Source organism: Solea senegalensis, linkage group LG8 (assembly GCF_019176455.1).
Source record: "Solea senegalensis isolate Sse05_10M linkage group LG8, IFAPA_SoseM_1, whole genome shotgun sequence".
Classification (NCBI taxonomy): domain Eukaryota; kingdom Metazoa; phylum Chordata; class Actinopteri; order Pleuronectiformes; family Soleidae; genus Solea; species Solea senegalensis.
The window spans coordinates 25,737,012-25,758,572 of NC_058028.1; the positions used below are offsets into that span (position 1 = coordinate 25,737,012).

The following is a 21,561-nucleotide window of genomic DNA, read 5'->3' on the forward strand; positions in this document are numbered from 1 at the left end:
ACAAACACGGATGGATTGCCATGAAATTTGGTATACTCAATTTTGCCTCACCTCTCAAGATGAAACGCAACAACTTTGGTGCATTTTTCATCACCACATCAAACTTTATGATATTTCAATTTGATTATAATCGGATTTAACGTTTTTTTTTGTTTTAAATAATTAAGCTTTCTGGTTTTTCAGCTTCATAAAGGTTTCTTTGCTCTATATAACAATGATCAACATTTTCAACATTTTTTAATATTTTATGGACCGAATGATTTCTCTTTATTACATAAGAAAGTGGGTGTCCAACGTTATTTTGTGGAAGACTTCCAGTTTGGCATTTCTGATTTGTAATTATTCAGCTTTATACAAATGGGTACATGGTAAATATTTATACAGCACTTTTCTTGTCTCGCTGACCACTCAAAGCTGCTTTACACTTCAGTTTGGCCATTCACCCAGTCATAGCCATTCACTCACACTTTCATACAACACATCCATGTGCAGGGCATTTACTATCACTCATCTTTTTTATACCCATTCACACAGGAGCAACATGACGTCTAGAAAAAAGTTATTGTATGTGCATCAGGGATTGCTATTGGTTTAAGTGAAAGTAATGGAATGGGACTAGTTTTTTGTCATTGGTTGCAAACAAGATGGGACTGTAGATGTAAAGCACCATAACAACTTTCTCCTCCTCTGAAGAACAAGGAAGCGCTTCACTCGTGGCTGAAAGGCTTTGATTTGAAGAAGCCACCCTGTGTGTCTTTGTTTAACTTTACTGGAAATAAACTGACAAAAGATCCTCGAGTACAGGAGAAGTGGCTATGCTATGAAATGCTGGTTCAAGGCAACATCAGCAGCCACAGGTAAAACTAGAGCTAATTATGACGGAGTGTTGAGTGGTGTCCCCAGTAACAGTTGAAAACCTCATTATATTGTCTGCTTCATTAATTCATTCTTTCATTTCATTTATTCAATAATCTTTAAAAATATCCTCATATATCATATTATATAATATATCATATTATATTATATTATGTTATGTTATATTATGTTATGTTATATTTTATTATATTATGTTATATTATATTATATTATATCATATTATATTATATTATGTTATGTTATGTTATGTTATGTTATGTTATGTTATGTTATATTATATTATATTATATTATGTTATATCATGTTATATTATATTATATTATGTTATGTTATATTATATTATATTATATTATATTATATTATATTATGTTATATTATATTATATTATATTATATTATATTATATTATATTATATTATATTATGTTATGTTATATTATATTATATTATATTATATTATATTATATTATATTATATTATATTATGTTATATTATGTTATGTTATGTTATATTATATTATATTATATTATATTATATTATGTTATGTTATATTATATTATATTATATTATATTATATTATATTATATTATATTATATTATATTATATTATATGAGGCCAATTCCTCATGTCATTGTCCCACTACACAAAATTACACAGATATTGATGCTTCATTTCCATTTGTTATCCAGAGTTTAGCATGTTTTGACCTCATTGTTAGGAAAGGAAACTCGCTCCGTTCACAAATATAGGTAATCGTAATAGGTAATCCTAGTTACTTGTGCAAAAATAGGGTGTATACAGTAGATTATTCTGATTTACTGGGAGATAACATGTCACTGAACTGATAAAGCTTAACTCATAATGTTTGAATCTTGGCATTATTATAATAAGTTCAAAAGTGAAATAAATAAACAGCTTTTAATTGGAGATTAACTGTAGCTCCTCCTCCTCCACCACCTCACTACTGTCCATTTTATAACTGAAGCTCCACATATTTAAATGTTTATTTCTCATTAATAAAGAAACACCGGATTGCTCATTGTGTCAGTTGTCAGCTTCTCTCCCTTTAGCATTTTCTGACATATAGCATCACACAGGCCTGGTTTCCATGTTGAGTTTGAGGCTTTTTAACATTCAAACAGATGAGTCTTTTCTTTATGAAAAATAAAACAAACTTCCTGAGACCACATGGGAGTCAGAGAGAATGTCACTACGCCTAATGATGTTAGAAAGCATGGTTTCATTGCACCCTCCTGTCTCCAACTTTGCTTTTATTTCTTCTTGACTTTACCGCTCAGCATCGGCAGTGCCCTCAGTTCTCCCATCTTATCTCTCTCTCCATCCCATTGAACAGCTGTAATTACGATAAAAGCTCACCCACCCACCTCTTTTGTCTCTGCTGTCCCTCCATCATCAGCGACTGCAGTCCCTTCTATACAATCACCTCACACTCAGCCTTCCTTCCAGCTCTGTTTCTCTGGCGACTGATGTCACTTAGCTGACACAGCAAAAAGAACCCAGAAGTAATCGCCGCCAATCCAGTCCTCCCAAGATATTAAAAAAAGAAACGTTGAAGATGGAGAAAGGGGACGAGGCTTTTGCCAAAAGACACGTCATAATTCAGGGAACGCAGGGATAGAAAGTTTATAATCACTACACACACACACACACACACACACACACGGATGAGTTGTTACATCAGAAAACAAAATGGATTGACGTTAAGAAACTATTCAAGATCTTAAGAAATGACCTGATTGTAGCTTAGCCTGACGTTGAGATCAGTCACTCACAAACCTCATAAACCTCATAAACACATCATCATCATCATCATCAAAGAGTCAAATTACATATTATGTCCTCTTCATGTCCTGTCTATGATTAAAGCAGCCGTCAGCAATGTTGTCTGTCATTGCTATTAGCATTAGCATCTCTTTCCTCCTCCCTATGGCTCACCATAAACATCATTGGTGAGGAGGAGGGGCTTGCGTTCACTGACATTCACTCTGACCTCACAAGTAGAAAGGAGTGTCTGTTTGTGGCACGGATGTATTATAAGAACTGGATAGAGCTCCGCCCCCTCTGTGTTGAAGAAAACTGTGTCATGGTGGTCACTTGTGGTACTGCAACATAAATACTCAAGCAGCCCAAAAAGCAATTTTCCCATTGACCACAATAGTAAAAGAGACGCCTGTAAAAGTGTCCACAGGACACCTGGAGACACGGACACAGGCTTCTATAGATCTTTATATTCTATATTTTTAATTTTGTAAAACCTAAATTTGTAAAACCTTCGTAAAGGCCATAAAAAGCAGAACAATCTTATTTCCCAGGGTCACAGGTGTGTACGAGCACAGCAAAGCGCGGTCATGTGACGTCTCGTGAACGCCGCTACTGTCAGGGAACCATACGATGTGACAACTTTATGACAAATGTGAATACATGAAGGCAATGGGGAGTTTAGTTTTACATTTTAAAAAATATTACAACAAAGCAGGTTTTAGTTGTTTATTTGTCACTCATTAGCATTTATTTTCAAACTTATTATCGATGTATTAACGAGCTGCTGCGTGGATTCATTGAGGGGTAACTGATAAATGATGAACACATGAATTAGAATGGGAGATAAACATGTCGAGTGAAAGAATCCGGAGTTATAAAACAACTTTGTTATTGTTCCTAATAATATGATCATGAGTCTGCAGGTTTTCTGGCCTGACTTTATTTTAATATTTTATGATTATTATATTTACCATAAAATGTAATTATAACGGTGACAGCAACATATTATTATCTGTTGTGATAACTCATTTCTGTTACAGTCCAACTTTTGTCAAATGAGTTCACACAAAGCTCTCACAAAAGTTGTTGACGCTGTGGAAATCTTTGCATGATATAAGGGAGATGACTGCGATCAGATTTTGATGTGGACACTGGAGACACATGTTAATACCTGTTCCTCCGCTGCTGCTGTATACACACAAATGTTCCCTCAGTCAAGTCAGATAGTTGTCAGCAACTATTACTCCCGTCAGTGCAACACTACCAAACAAAGTTTACTGTTTATCAAATAATGCCTACGAGAGAATCTAAGACGAAACTGACACTGCAGGACAAACACAAGAGGCTGATCTTGAAATAAGGTTTGTGATCTGAAGTGAGGCAGTGCTCCTTCATCCTTAGCCGTAATCAACTCATATCATTTCATTAACAGATAATGATCCTCTAACAACCCATTTTCTCTCATCTGTACAGACACAGCTGATGATCCATCTGGATTTTTACACAACCCAATCTCATTTGATAACACAGTCTTGTCAAATCACTCATATTCCGACAAAAGCACAAGGTCGAGCAGAGGTTTTTAAAGCTAATGGTTTGGTTGGTAAATTTGCACATTTGTTAGAAAAACAATGAGGGTGGTGTTGCATAATGCAGCGGTAATCAGATGGAACCAAGCTGCTGAAAGTAAATACGTCTTTGCAGACAGTTGTTGCTTTTCAGGCTGATTTCTGCAGTTAAGTTTGTTTAACTCATTAATTATATATATATACAGTATATGTTTTATCTTTTATCTTATATGGTGTAAAAAAACACTCTCAGTGTAGTTCCACTTTCATTTTCTTACATAATTCACAGACAAAACTTGTATGTGGGAGTGTCACGATCCCAATCACAAAGCAGGTGAACTCCACTTTAACACACATGTAAAGACGTGTTCGCTCTTCTCGTTCACAGTTTAACAACATGTTGCACACAAACACAGCCCACTCGTTCCCTATCTCTCTTCTGCAGCCTGGATTGCAGGAGTCTGCTCTCCTTCCTGTTCTTCAGCATCTCTCTAAACTTAAGCCAATAATAAAAATGGTTAATGGTGCAACTAATCCAGGAGAAATGAAGCACTGGATCTGGATCAGGACATGCCTGCTTGTGTCACTGCATGCAGCACAGGAGGAAACATTATGTCCTTGCTGATGCTTCCTTATAGAACCTTGTCCCCTTGTCCCCTTGTCCCCTTGAGGAACAGTCGACCAAACTCACACAATTACAAACTATTCTTTTTAGGACACTGCACTGACTTCCATTGATTAGGTCAGCCTGAAAGTATTATGCCGAACCTTAACCTAACAACAATTCAAATCTTTGCCCTAGACTACTGAGAAATGTCCTAAACAGGTAACAGACACACACAAACACACACATATTGTCCAATAGGTGGACAAACTCACACGTCAATGATCAGGGAAAGAAAATATCACCCAGCTTGACTTTGATCTCACATAAATTGAAAACTGTCCACAAATTACACTGCACTCTCTGTATTTTCTCTGTGTGAACACACACACACACACACACACACACGCACGCACTCACACGCACACACTTAACAAGCAGACATCTTTTCCGCTACATCATAATTCCAATCCCTCCCTTTCCACAACAGCACATTTAAGGCAAAGGGAAATATTTCTGCTAAATTAGTTATGCTAATTACAGAGCAGTTCTCAGGGGGAGAGACGGCACTAAATGGCTTTTAATTCTTTTCGCCTGGAAAGAGACATGGGAGAGAGCCAGGCAGAGAGCAGAGTGAAAGCGGCAAAAAAATAAAAAAATAAATAAGAACACAAACAACTGGTGTTAAAATTTGCCCGGTGACAAAGCAACAATGAACCAACAGCGTGACCAACTCGGGGTGAAGAGAGTGAAGGCTCAAAGCAGGCGGCCGGCCAGACAACAAGCAGCCTTATCAGCTCTGTGGGCCCTCGGTCGCCAGGCCAACAGGGAGAGGAGAGATGGACGGTGGGAAAAGTTTAGCGGTTAACTTTGTGTCCTGTAGCCTTTGCCAGCGGTCACACAGAGATAAGGAGGCCTGAGCAGATAGCACACAGCAGTGTGCACAGAGAGCACCAGAGGAAACACTGGGCACTCTGACTGAGCTGGACACAGAGTTATTTACTCTCACACACACACACACACACACACACACACACACACACACACACACACACACACACACTCTTCAACAACAATTCCTAACTGATATATACAGCAAATACTGGTGTTGACAGTGCACTCTTGTGGTATTCTAAGTTGATGCATTCACAATTTCAGTGTTTACTTTAAAGCTGCACACAAAGCTTGTAGAACATAACAATAACAACAAAAACAACAACAATGATAATAATAATAAGAAGAATAAATAATGATAATGATAATGATGATAATAATAATAATAATAATAATAATAACAATAATAATAATAATAATACGAATATGAATAATAATACGAATATGAATAATAATATGAATATGAATATGAATATAAATATGAATATGAATATGAATAATAACAATAATAATAATAATAATAACACACATAATGATACTACTAATAGAAACAACAACAATAATACTAATACTAATACTACTACTAATAATAATAAAAACAATTACCAGAATAACTACCATTTTATAATACCATTTTTCCATTTTTCCAATGTATTATTCAAAAATGTCTGAACCAAGATCCATACAATTCTGTGAAGGAATAGAATATGATCTCACAACTTAAAATGGAAGCAACAGCTGAATCAAAAGACAGCTGCTCTTGCCATGTTGGATGTATACAAAAGCTTCTATATGTCACTTCTCTGCCTGCCTCTAGTGTGATTAGAGTGTCTATTACTTTCAGAAAAGTTAAATACTCAAATTCAATATCAAGTAAAGGAGGCAGCTTTTGTCAAAGGGCATCATCCTATAAGGCGAGTCACTCCTCAACTCCATGTCAATGCCCTGAGTGGGGTATTCACTCCTCATACTGCTCTGAGAGAGTAAAAGGAGACACTTTAATCCACTTATCATCTGACTAACAGTTCAATAAATTCCATTGTGCCGTGAATCGATATTATGAAAATAAATTGGAGCGTGTCTTTGTTTTGTTTACACTTTTTCATACCACTGATGTGTTCTTGATGTGCAAAGCCATAAATGCTCTCACGCGCCTTTCCACTCATTTCCGACCGGCACTGCAGAAGAATACATATAAGAGCAAATGCAGCGCTGGAGGCAATCTGTCATAACCATAAAGTGATACATGGTGTTTTAAGTGCTTCTCTGTAAACAAACACAAACAGTAGCAGTTATCATGTTTGAAATGGATTTCACAGCCTGTGGAGGAGTTCAATCAAGAGAGGTATGTCTTTAAAAATAAATAAAAAAAATACAGGTTATTGGATTTATATGAATAGTTTTAGGAATCAAAGATTCGGACGACGACGCGTTTTCTGTGCGACGCCAACATCAAATATGGTATATCTCATAAAAAAAGCTGCAGAATGAAATGAATACCAAAACCTCAGGTCGTATTAATGTCATGATGTAATCATCAAGCAACACACACACACACACACACACACACACACACACAGTCCATCCTCATGTTATGCTGCTGTGCAATGAAAATGGCTTAAGGGAGCTTTTATAAATCAGGATCATTGCAAATGTCCCAGGAATACAAACCACACACAAAAACTTGGTTTTATATCTTAGTGAGGACACATCATACACATCATATATTCTCTCGCCTTCTTTACCTTAACCATCACAACTAAGTCTCGTACCCCAGCCCAGCCTCAACCCAATTATTACTCTAACCCTAAAACCAGGTCTTAACCTTGAAAGAGCCCTTTCATGTTATGGAGCCCAGACTAAGAGTGGTTTGTATGTGTTTTGGGCCTCAGATCTATATAAATACAAGTATACACACACACACACACACACACAAATAAACACCAGATTTATATCAGTAAGCATCTCCACACAATGTTTCTCTCACATTCAGTTCAGTCTGCACACAGTTTTACTGCTCGTCCCTCTTCAATATGGGGCAATAAGGAGTGGCCACTTTTTATGCCTTTTAATTAGCACTCTGTTGCCATAGCAACGTCCAGTTGGCCAACGACCACCTACTTACGCTCACACACAAACAGCGACAGATGTATGAAAGAAAGGGTAGTTTGCGTGCGTGCAACATAAAGTCACATGACTGGATGGATTTTTATTAAAACTAAAGAACTCTTAGTGTGTGTGTGTGTGTGTGTGTGTGTGTGTGAGTGTGTGTGAGAGTGTGGTACCTGAAATTAGGTGCAGAGGCCCATTCCAGAGCTAGGCAAGCTAGATCCACAGCAGCGTACACCAACAGGAAGAATATGGTCACAATGCTGGCAATGGTGTTGAGCTTCCCTGAGAACAACACCAGCTGGAGAAGAAAGAACAAAGGAGGAGGAGGGAGGACAAAAGAAGAGAAAGCAAAGATACATTATTGGCATTTCCAGCAATAAACTATGACAATGATGGACAGAAAAGAGCAGTTAAATGTCTTTGTTTCCATTTCTACTTCCCATATGTACATCTGATGTAATGTTGGTCTTTTGACATTTTCAGAATTACCTTCAAAGAAACCTTTATAAATGACCTCTACTCCTTTCTTCTCTCTCTTAAAATCCATAATTCATGAATGACGTTTACACAGAAAAGTCTACTTCATACAGTAAATGTGTGCTGGAGGTTTTATACTGTGCACTTCTGTAAATTACATACAGGACACTTATCACTGTCTATGCAATGGCAGACGTGTGGAACCCTGAGACACAGAGGGGCTGAGCTGAGTAGATACGTCATAAATATTGCATTTCACCTGTTTGCAGATAACTTGTGATGAATAATAGACAGATTAAGGGGCAATAATAAAGTTGTTTTTTCTTCATTTTGTGCAGATGCTGCTCGTCTCTGTGCTGGGGCGCCACGGTGAAGTATCTAAAAAAAACTGTGGATCAATCACGGATCAATCAATAAATCAGCAGCCGCTCAGAGACAGTGAGAAAGATTTCTGCTGTTTCTCCTTGTGACAGGATCACTGTTCCTGTATCACTTTAGAGTGTTTACATATGTCATTCATCACCCAACACTACCACACAGTATGAAACAGAGAAGGCAACTCAAGTTAAAATCCTGCAAAAGCTGTTGCATGAACATTTCTGAAGTAGAAACTGAGTTTCCTCAGGCTTATTGCACCTCGATAGGTTTTAAATACATGTATAACTCAAGCTCAGGAAGTTTCCCAACTTTTAATATGGACTTCATCAATTCATATTAACAAATCAATTAACTATTGAACGTTTGTGATTCCTTACAAATAAATAAAAAAAGTACATGCTCATAAGAACATAAATGTAGAAGAGCAGTAACTATTGTCAGCAGTATAGCAATGTCATTTCCATCCGTCTCACCTGATCTTCTCTGCTGTATTGCAGTAGAACAGCACATAAAGGCCTATAGTCATGGCATGCACTGTATCTTAGCCAATAATGTGCTGCATTCAATAATTGTTAGTAAACATATAAAGCTAAACGAGAGGGAGCAAAACACAAATGAGAGGCTGAGCGCCCTTAGAACCCCCCTCTGGCTCTGTGTTTAATTTCAAAGTCCACAATTAATTTCTTTAATTATTTTATGGGTGAGGTAACTTGATGAGTGTGTCAATGGAGGAGCAAAAAGACAGATTATCACTCGGGCCAAATGCAATTGTTTTGCTGGCCTTGAGTTTGACATGTGATGTAGAGAGTAAAAATAAAGAAAACATGGACAGAGATGATGAGCTTGGGATCAAACCACCAGTAAATAATATATATAGTATATATCTATATATATATACATATATGTATATATATATAGATATTTATATATACATATATATATACATATATAGATATATATGTATATATATATATATATCTATATATATATATATATAGTATATAGGATTGTTGACAGCATTTGTAGGAAGAAAAAAAAAATGGATTCAAATAAATTAAAATTCAAAACATAGGTGCTTTAAGTAAGTTCTTATCAAGACCAGAGGTTCTAAGATTAAGAAGCATGAGTCCACTTTGGTCGCTGGAAACCTCATGAAGATTTTTCTTTCTGTTAGATATGCTTATCTTTCTCTACTGTGGCTGGGAGGTGACATTAAGGATAAGTTTAACCAACATCGAGGGTGCGATACAGTGAAAAAATAAAACTGTTCTACATTTTCCCGGGGACACTTGAATGACCACAGGTGCTCCCCTGGCTCCACTTTGCGAGCGCTGATTTCACTTGTAATTAAGATGGTATCTAGGTGTTCTCGCAGCCTACAGCCGCCATGCAACGATTTGGCCCAGTTGAGTAACACTTAGAATCTGTAGTGCCCAATTAAGAGGGCGGAACGTCTAACAACCCTGACAGCACTTTAATGTATGTGATTTGGCCTCACTCTGACTGAAGAGTGCTAGGTGACTGCTAATAGAGAAAGTGAGAGTTGACCCCGTTATAAGTGCTGCTCCATTTCATGCTCTCCGAACGTGGCTGTGTGTGTAGGATACTGCATTACTGCTAAAGCCAGGAATGTAGTATCCTGTTACCACATGTTACCACATGTTACCACCTCAAATGCAGTACATCCTGGTAAAGATAAACAAAAATCAACATGTTTACGACATAGAAAGTTCTCCCAAGGACGCCAATATGGAAGTAAAAATATAATGAATATCCACCAGGGGGCAACAACTTCATATTCATAATGGAACTCCAAAAATGTTATTTGAAAATTCAATTGTCAAATATACGACTATTTAAACTTCAGCTAGTAAACCTAATGCAGGGTTCACTGCATGTTGAGCTGATGGGAGTCACTACTGCGATGCATTCACAGACCCTGGTAAATTTCATCACTTCTTCAAGGTGCATTCAAGACATGCCATCACTTCTGCAAACACACACAACAACTAAATGATTGCTGCCACCTTGTGATAATCGCTGGAGTAGAAATATATGCTATTTTTTTTTTTAAATAAATGCAATCGCTGATAAAACATCTGTTTCGAAGAGTCACAGTAACTGATCAACCTCCCTACTTCATCTATGACGTCAGTAAACATTCTCCTGAGGAGTTAATGATCTCAGTCACTAGTGTCAGCTCTTCTTCAATAGCACAGCTTTGTGAATGATGTTCCCACTTAAGAGAAAATAGACCAGAAAGTACTGAGTACTGATACTGAGTGAACACGTGTGTGACTGACAGTTGGTAAAAACATCAGCATTGTGCAGGCCAAGGCACAGTTTGAACTATTATATTCTAATTATTTTAAAGCAGTAGTACTTAACGTGTAAATGCAAGTTTCTGTTACAAGCAAACCGCAGTCAAATGGTAAATAAAACACATTCTGAAGAAACAATATAGATGGTATCAGTATCAATGTGTAGCATCAGTACCATAGCGGTATCAATACAGTTTTAATGATAGCCTCAATAGGAGTATTGATAAGTATCGGTATCAATAAGAAGTACTGGCATCAGCCTCAGTGAAATCCTAACGATACCCATCCCTAGTAAACACAGCATAGATGTAGACTCATTGTTTTCTCGTATAAAACATCAGGCAGACACAGAGCAACATTAGCGTCGGATTCAGGCCTTTATCAACTCCTGAGGGAAATATCTTCCTCATTATCTGACAAATGCTCAACAATGTCCACCAGCTACTTCCTCTGCCTGCTGTTTGGCTCTGAGCAGGAGGTGTACAGTGGATTTTGTTAAGAACGTCTGCCCGCTGTGACTGGAAATGAGGCTGATGAGAGCGCAGCGAGTGAACCAGAACTGTGTAAAAAACCAAAACAAAAGAACAAGTTCAAGAGTTCAATTAACTTGTTTGAGGAATTGACTCAAACTTATCAATACTATTCATACTTTTTCAACACCAACAGTTTAAGTTTCATCAAGCTTTTGGACTTTAACATTAGTGTGTATTGCGTGGATTTTTGACGGTCAATGTGCGTATTTAATGTCAGACACACAGTATTCTTAAATAGACACACACACACACACACAGAAAAAACCTCGCACAAAATCAAACATTTAACAAGTTTTCATTGAATTCTGGAAAACTCAGCAGGCAAAATCTAATTATTATAAACTAAATGAAAAATACACAATGAATATTTTTTTTATTTTTAAAATAGCGACAAATCTAGCGTCTTACTGTGGGCGGAGAGTCAGATATACACACACACACACACACAGTCACAGACGAGCTGTGGATGTTCAGTGCAGCAGACTGTGTGTGGAACTGATCTGTTCCGTTTATTCAAGTAAAAGTAGGTTTTGTCTTCTCCTCTCTTTCACGTTTGTGTCTTCAGTTACTTGTCACTGACTGTCAAACAATCTCCCAACACAAGACAGAGAATGAGATGGGAATATGACGTCATTGTTTTCCTATAATATCATATTCGCTGTCTCCACGGTAACACCATGCCGATGTGTTGAGATTTTCCCTAAAACACTGTCTCCATGTGGACACAATGCCTCTCGATGCCACTTTATCACTGGTTTATTTATGTGGCATTTTTTTCCACCCAACATTTTTCACGTGACAACGACCAAAAACCGGCATATTCCGGGTTGTTTTCATTTATTTTCCGTGCTGATAGAAAAGGATAGAATCTGAAAAGTAAACAAACTTTCAATTTCACATCCATTAGTTACAGTACTACAAAGTAACCCTCAAACAACACACACATGCTTTTCATCCTCCAGTGGTAACCATCCTAAAAGTCAAGCTTAGCTAATTATTCAGCGTGTCAATTACAACCATCAGCTGTCAACAGTGGTTTTTAACACTTTTAAGTTACAACAGTGGAAATCCTCCTCATCACACCGACCTATGTCATTAAAGGAGGACTAAAAAGGTCTGCATAAACATTAAACCTTTGTTCTACTGGACTGAATTCAACTTTTGTTGTGGATATTTCAATATCGTCAATTTCAAAGGCACTTTCTCAATCCGTGCACGAGCCGTCGGGAGGGATGGTGCAGAACAAAGAGGGAAGTACCTGAGACTTTCTCTCCAATTACCATATGCTTTATGATTGGCTGTTGCAAAACTCCACTGAAGTCGGAGCATATTTCCTGCAGCTCAAGGGCGCACAGTCGATATTTATGGAGAGGTGAGAGCGGCGACTCTAACATCACTAAACTGGCGACCATGAAGCAGAAGTAAACTGAAGGGGGGAGAGAAGGGAGAGACGGGAGAGAAGGTAATGGTGGGGAACTGAGATTAATAATGTCACATTATTAACAGGCGGCCAGAGTGAGAGGGAGAATGACAAGAGACCAAACCAAGGAGTAAAGAGGATGGAGCAGGGTACAGAGAGAGGATGAGATACTGTAGAAGAAAGGAGAAGGATGCATGTGAGGCATCATCTCTGTGCACAAAGTCTCTCTCTCTCTCTCACTGCATGTGTGTGTGTGTGTGTAAATGTATACTTATATATATACAGTATGCAAAACCTGGTCCTAATGAGGAAGAATCTAATCTAAGGTTACATTAATCTTAGCGTTAGACATGAACTGGCTATGGTTTAGGTTTGGGATAAAGCTTTGGTTAGGGTGTCCAAACTGTGCATATGTGTGTGTGTGTGTGTGTGTGTGTGTCATCAGTGTGACCATCTGAAAGACTTTTTACTGGAGAACAGTGAGCTTTAAATTCCCTGAAATATGAGGCCTCATGCAGACACTTATCAAATAAAAAGCTGAGTCACTCTTTGGGATGAACTAAGATGATGCTTTTACGTCTGCCAGAGCTGGCTCCTCAAGTGTGTGTGTGCCCCACAATAGAGAGACTTTTAAATCTGACTTTAGACGCAATGAACTTTGAAACTCATGTTCAATGTTTTAATCCAAAGAAATCACAGACTAGACAATCCAGTCAAGACTCAAGACCACAGACGGTTTCATGGAGGAGATTCCAGGGATTTGGGATCACACAGAAAGTTGCCTGATTTCATGTGACTTCAGAATATAAACACAGAAACGGACACGGAGGTGGACTGTCGGCATCGCGCGTTAGCTGCTGTGTGTGTGTGGGACGTTTTGTGCTGAGAAATGCAAAAACATCGCGGATGATGTCATGACTGAGAAGACGACAAAAGTATGCAGCCGTCTCCCGGGCAACTTGCTCTCATTGGTTATTGCAGGGTAAATATGTTTAAACATGTTTAATATTTGAAATTGGGAAGACTCTGATGACATTACATGTGTACATTTGTAAATCCCTCACACTACCAGCACCAACTGGTCAGATAATCTGTTCAAATCAGCCTAAAATTATCGGAATTATCCTCTAGTGTGGGGCAGGTTTAGGCTTCAGTTTGGAGATTAGTGTTAACAGCTAGGATTTATCTTGTTTGTTAGATTGGAGACGCTAGCAGCGTGAACACAGTGTGTTAAGGTGAAGTCTGTTAAAAACGTTTTGACGAGTTTAGACGAATTTAGACGAGTCATCCTTCACTTCCACATTCTGGGGAAATGTCTGGAGGATACACTGCTGCTACTGAGGGTGGACGCAGAAGTCCCAAGAGAATATTTGTGACATATGCAGAACCTCCTGAAACCTTCTGTGACACGACAGGCTGAAGACAGTGCCTCGTTTCATTCATTCACACTCTGATCACTCTGATTTACATTATGCTGAAAGCTTATAATGGAATTATTCATAATCTGGAATCATCACATTTTTTTCCCACCACACCTGCAACTCTATCCACTTCAAGCTTCTCTTTAGATTTCTGTTTTTCTCGTCTCCTGGAGTCTGTCTATTTTCCCCCTGTACTTCCAATAAAAGAGGGCTCTGCTTGTGCCCTCCTCCTCCTCCCCCTCCTCCCCCTCCTCCCCCTCTTCCTTCCTTTTCATCCCGCGCTACGAGCGTTCAAGGCAAGATTACAATCAGACTTTGTCATCAGTGAATCATTCAAATAGCGGAGGAAGAGGCAGGGAGAAAGAGGACAAGAGAGTCAATAATCTCCGATGGCGGCAGTGCAGCTAACGATTTCCATCTAATTGCTCCTCCTCCACTCCTGGAGAGTGGGGCTGGGGATGAGGAGAAGAGACTGAGCGAGGGACAAAGAGTGAACGCAAATAATGACAAGCCATTCAGCCTTTCACACTTACCTCTGATAATGATGGGATCGTCAGGCCTATTTGCTCCTGAGATCCTCCTCCTCCTCCTCTTCGTCTCTCTATCCTCACACACCTCCCCTCTGCTAATTTTTTTCCTCAGAATTGTCGTTTCCACACTCAGGAAACATAACAGAGGTGAGCAGATTTGTGCCTACTTCAGGTAAAGTAAAACAACAATTGTATTCCTTTAAATCATTCATTCATCCTGATGTCACTCAAACCTTTCATAACTTCCAGTGTTTAATGGTTTATTTTAATAGGTTAGAGTTAGAATAACTCTGACAAGCCCAGTCAATCATATTCTTAATCAGCTATTATGGACTGTTGGAGGACAAAGACAATTCCTTTCTCTACAGTGCAAGATATTAGGAACTCATTTCCCAAAAACCATCAGCAGAAGCTCCAACTCTTCACCACATTGGTGGAAACAATGGGAGGCTCCGCCCCCCCCAGCCGGGACAATATAAACCGTGGACCGCACCGGCTCGTCTGTTGTTGATTCATGGTGTTTAACGCAGACCTGGTTATCGTTTAAAAGCGGCGGCGGCGGCGTCTGCTCGTGATATTGTTTCCCCGTTTGTTGATTTTCGTATCGTGCCGCTCCTCTCCGCACGGACGCGATCGCGTGGCGGGAAATACAAGAGCGCCTTTGATCTGTGGAACAGATTAAATGGAAGTCTGGGCCAGATAAACTGTGATCACGAGAACATCCCCGTGTTGTTTTGTTTGTGTCACTCTGCTGCTCTCAGCGTGGATTGTGATCACATAGTGAGACGGAAGATTTGCTTTGACGTGTGAAACAGCAGTTTAGCTCGAGTTAACTGTGTCATCACAGACGACACATGACTACCAGGTGACGGACGGAATCTGAGCACGTCTCTGCGGCCATTTTGGTTCCGGAAGTGGGTGGAGCGTCACCCTTCCACTTCCTTCTCTCCTTCTTCGCGTTTACATTCCCAACTTCCTGTTTTCCCACGCAGTCACTAGCTGACAGGTACACGCACACACGTACACACACACCTAGGTGCATGTTTGTGTAGGTAGTAGTTTAGAGGGTCAATATTGTTAATTATTAATTGTGTTAATTAAGGTTGACTTGTTGTTGTATTCAAAGTGCTATTCTCTTTGTCTTTTGTGCTTGTTTGATTGTGACAAGGGTAATTGCAAAAAGCCAGTGTGCGATTTTACACCTTCAACCTCCGCATTTAAGTATTCCTATTTTTCATAATTACTAATTAGATAATTTGAGACTGATCTGAAAGGTTGTGAAGTGACAGTTCATTCACAACCAGTGATTCTCCACTGACTGAGAGGAGTGCTCGCCCTTTTTTAATTGTAATTAAAAATGTAATAAATAATGAATTATTCAAAAATATACTAATTATTAATATAAAATCATAAATGTCATAAGCAATTACATTGTTGACCCTAACACTTCTTTATGGGATACATTTGAACTCATTTGAATAGATTTAATAGACATCGATGCACTGAACTAATGAAAGACACAGATAAGCTTATGACATGGTGGAAAACAACCTTAAAGGTCCAGTGTGTAAGATTTAGAAGGGGTTATCTGAAGAAAGTGAATGTGCTACACATAAGTATGTTTTTATTTCAAGTATATAAAAACATGTTTGACTTCCTAATGTTACAATGAGCATGTTTTTGTGCTAGCAAACGGCGCTCCTCATGAAGCGTCCATTCATTCATTAATTAAAAGGTTGCAATATTGTTTTGTTTACACAAAATAGACAAAATTGAATTTTATGATTTGATGGATGTGGTATTTTCCTGTAAGACATAAATTCAATCATATCATCAACAGACTTTGAATTAGAATTGCAGTTTAAAACCAGACCATAACTTTTAATATATGAATTAGTGCTGATGAGTAGCTAATTAGTAGTGCATGTATTACCACAAGGTGACAGCAGCAGCAAGCACTTAGTTAGTGGACTGCATGTGTGTTTGCAGAAATTATAGTGAATAAATTAAAGTTTAATTTATTTATTAAATTATTTATTAATTATTAATTATTATTATTATTATATTATTATTATGATTATATATTATATATATATTATATATTATATTATTATTATATATTATTGTATTATAATTATTAATTATTTATTAAAGTTTATTAATAAGTATATATATATATATATAAGTTTACTCCTCTAAGCTCAACATGCTGTAGCCCACTCGCTCTAATTGTAAAGTCTATCATGTAGCATGTTTGGCGAAAAACACCATAAAGACTGTAGTGAAGTTGGTTTGAAGAAAGCGGACCGTTGTTGGTACAGAAAGAGTCAATGTGTGGAACTTCAAACTAACTTCACAATCATGGATTCTTAACAAAGTTATTGTGCTTATTTTGCTTATTGCTTCTAATTGTCAGGATGGACAATGGACCTAAACACACATTTTCAGCAAACGTGGCTGTTAAATAATTTGCAAAAGGTAGTAGGTGTTAGTGATATGTCGCCGTTGTTCCTCGTGTAATACAATAATCAACACACCAGTGCAAACTTGATGCGTCCTTGATGCGTCCTTGTGGTGGCGCTGCTTAATTGAATGAGGGAAACTTGGGCAGAAGTTACCTGGCTGAAAAGTTTAATACTGTAATAATATTAATAACAGTGTAATAATGCAACGACCATGATAATCAATATGATGGAGGAAGCTACACGAGAGCTACCAAGAGGGGTCATTTTGACTGTTTTTGATTTTTTTTTAGTTGAAATAAAACATGAGACCATGGGACCCTGACTTTTCCTAAATATGTGTATTTATTGTTTTAACAATGTTGTTGAACAGGTTCTGGTCATGTCTACCTTTAATTACCAAAGCGGTCAATTAAACAATATGATTATAAATGACGTAACATGTCTATTTTTTGATAATTACCACTAGTTGTTTTATTTATGCTCATTTTCAATGTCTATATATATCAATATCAATCTGGTGATAGTTCAAAACCCTGGGTTGCCTGTTGTGCCAGGGACTCCACCACAATCTGAACCAGATCCAGCCATAGCAGAAAGGCATGAAGAAGCAAAAGATGGCACAGTATGCCAGACAGTGAGAAGAAGATAGAGTCAGATTCCGAATGTGCTGATGGGAAGAGACAAGACGCAGAGACCAGTTCAGAACCAACAAACGCTAAAAAACCCATTCGCTGTAAAAACGTAAGCGATGACTCTGATGGGGTTGAAGTTCATCCGAAGGCAGCTGATGGAATCAACAATGCAAGTGTACAAAGAGGCGACGACGACGGTTAAATATTACATGTCGACAGAAGTAACTTCAATAAAAAGAACATTAAAATCCAACAAGACAATAAAGCTGAGCCACCAAAAAGAAGGGGATAAGGAGACAAGCCGAAACGTAGCAGGAATTGGACAGGCAAAAATGGTGGATACCCTTCATGGTAATGCATATTTACGCATAAATGTGCTTGTAACCTATTGCTTTAATATATAACTGTACTAGTAATCACTTATCTATCCTGCAAAATACGCTACATGGTCAAAACATGTATCAGGCACCAGTATTCCACCGTCACAGGTCATTTCTGATACAAGAAGCCCAGCTCTTCCTAGTGGACAATAAATGTTCATACAGTGGAAACAAAGGTTTCAGTGTTTGCTGCATATTGTTCAACCAACGTGACCTAATCCTATGTAATCATTTTAGGCCAGAGGACTACATAAAAGAACGGTCCTGGGTTGGGGTCTGGTATCACCCTCACAGGAAACTATGACATCAAACAACTCTGAATGAACCAGCTCTGTTTGAAGATGGGATTCTCTCAAGTTGCACAGCAGGCCTTTCTGAGAGATTTGCCTGTGGAGAGTTTTAGTGACAAGGCTTCACAAACCAAACAATGGTTGTCCTGCTACAACTCGCCAACCTTTGCATTTCTCACCCACAATAAAAGCAGCGTGTTTGAAGGCTCGACCTCGCTAAAATATTTAAAACAAGTTGGTGATCAACTTGTATTCTTGATCCCTTAAGCTTCACAGTTGAATGAATGAATGAATGAAATTTAGAAAATAGTTAAATATTGTTTCATACCACAGTCCTAAAATAAGAGAATCAATACAAATAAATAAATAAAAAACAGATTTTGTGACGCAGGTCTTTTAAAGTTCAATATTCACAGTGACTCATGATTGAGTATTTTTTTCAATGTACATAAAATATAGAACATTTAAATGAAATGAAAGCAAACTGTTCCTTTGTGATTTGTAAAAGGGTTATTTCATTTGAAGACTATTATTATTTGGCCCTATTGGACATTTGATAGATACAAATAAATGATCAAGTAACATTTGTGTACTCTTTATTTTTGTGCTTAAATTGCCGTGATTTACAAGGATCAGACCGTTCTTTCATGAAGTATTAAATGTCTGTATTGACGATTTGTTTATCTGCACTAACCTGCACAAGGAACCAGGAGATGAGCACAGAGACCCAGGGGTTACCGTTGCGTGATGTCTTCTTGGCTGGAGACAGAACCTTACCTACAGGAATGAAAAGAGATTTTGATGAGAACAACACATCTTTCAAATTTAAGGAAGGGCTGGCCTGAAAATATCCATCTGCATTCTCTAGTGGACGCTTTTATGAAAAATATCAGCACTGACCTTCAAAACCCAACGTCAGTGAAATTCTGGATGCATACGTGAACAGAAAGGTTTAATCAAAAAGGAAAAAAAAAAGCGGCGCTGAACGACCAACCTTCGGTTAACGGGAGAAGTTCTTCCATAGTGGTCTTTATTAAATGTCAGCAAGCATCGCTTCTATCCGCGGAAAACATTACACGCTTTTGGAGACACCATAGGCGTGGAGTCAGTGAATAGCAGGAGGACATTTCCCTCTGTAATCCTTCACTCAAAAGTGATGCCTGTTGTCAGCACTTACACAAGTTCACACTCGCGCGCTTTAACTTCAGCTTCTTCTCTTGACGCCTCATCCTCCTCCTCCTCCTCCTCACTGCTGTTCCTGATGATTTTTGACAATCTACTTCCCACAAGCCTCCATGAAATATTAATGCATTCGCTTACATCTCAGCTTCCAAAGTTTGCTGCCAGTGGACAATCACTGATTGATTTAATGAAGGTTATTTCAAGCAGGAAAAATTGTTTATTTAATGACATTTGGCAAAGCATGTTGTGCCAATGTTGTGCCTTGAGCTCTGCCTATATTCTGTAATTGTTTTATGAAGCAGAAGAACTGGGGTCTATTGTAAATAAAACAGAGCAGGTTTTAAGGTGCTTGATAGGGTCGTCAAGTTCGATCTGAAAGTACACACATCTGGTTGAATTTGGGGGCAAAGTCTCCAACTCCCTTAAAAACCTCATTCGATAGCAACACATACACCCCAGAAGTGCATCACACCGTATGAAGTAATTACCACGTGGTCCAGCAGAGAGCAGTGAGCGCAGCAAGGTTTTACAGCCATTTTAAATGGGTGTTTAGCTATAAAAACAGCGGAGGAGATCGACTAAATCACACCAGAGCATCTATAAAGGAACGTGTGGAAGTTTCCGGTTAGAAAATAAAATAAAGAATTCACCAGCTCCATGTCAGTCTTTTTGACAGATCTGTGGTTATCGGTGGTAATTAACTGTGTTTGCCATAAGCTTCTGCAATGTAGCTGTACCTTTGGAAACACTATAAAGTCCTTCTATTCTATTCAACAACTGGTGTCCATTCATACATATGTGCCGTGCATTATCATCTATTTTACTCTCAACATCGTTTACAAAACTATAAATATAAACTAAAAATGTATAAAGTGTACTCTGACGTTTTAAATGAGAAGTCGAAGCTTGTTTTCGTACTGTTGTAAGCAGCAGAGTTGTCTCAGTTTTTATATCCATCTATAAATGCAAGGTCTGTCTGTCTGTCTGTCTGTCTGTCTGTCCCATATCATCGAGTTAAAATCCTGGAACTGTAAAGACTATTTGACCACCTTCATCCTGAGGTTGTGGCAAATAAAGGTTCCCACAGGTAATGTCAGATATTAAGCTCTATGACTTTAGTCAGCATTTGAATTCTAGTGTTAGAAAATATCAATTTGAGAAAAGGGGGAAAAGGGAAGTTTAATTAAAACTATTAAGGCACATTTACCTTCTGAAGCATGTGCAGAAAACTGATGACTAATAATCTGTAGATTTAAATATTTTACAAATCAAATTTGGGGCACATGGGTGACAAATTCATTTGTCTTGTTCAACAATAAATCATTTTACATTTCCTCTAATTCTTTCTAGATACTTTTTATGTTGTTTTATGTTTTATTATGCAGAGGAGTTCCACATTTCCTTTGCTAAACAACGGAGAACAAGTGAGATCCACGATGAGGTGTTCCGGCCTCATCGTGGTCTGCAGACCCTGCTGGCAGGTGAAGTTGTGAAGCTGTAGACCTGGTTTGGTCTGGTTAATGCTAGATCTCTAGCATTAGGAGGGTTGGATTTTGTGTGATTGTGTGTGTGACTCACAGACAAACATATTGCATATTTTTGGGGGTGCTATCCACACATTTAGCTGTGTTGCTCATTCCACAGAAGCACTATATGTGTGTGTATATATATATATATATATATATATATATATATAT

General features: G+C 38.1%; 1 protein-coding gene across 1 annotated transcript in view; it reads right to left on the minus strand.

Annotated features, from left to right (window-relative positions):
- Positions 1-21,561, minus strand: part of zgc:153039 (uncharacterized protein LOC767698 homolog) — an 85,965-nt gene that overhangs the window by 19,566 nt on the left and 44,838 nt on the right. Inside the window, exons 8-9 of the mRNA XM_044032162.1 lie at positions 19,377-19,459; positions 8,009-8,133 (exon numbers count right to left, since the gene is read on the minus strand). Coding sequence (XP_043888097.1) covers positions 8,009-8,133; positions 19,377-19,459 — 208 coding nt within the window. The remainder of the gene's footprint in view (positions 1-8,008; positions 8,134-19,376; positions 19,460-21,561) is intronic.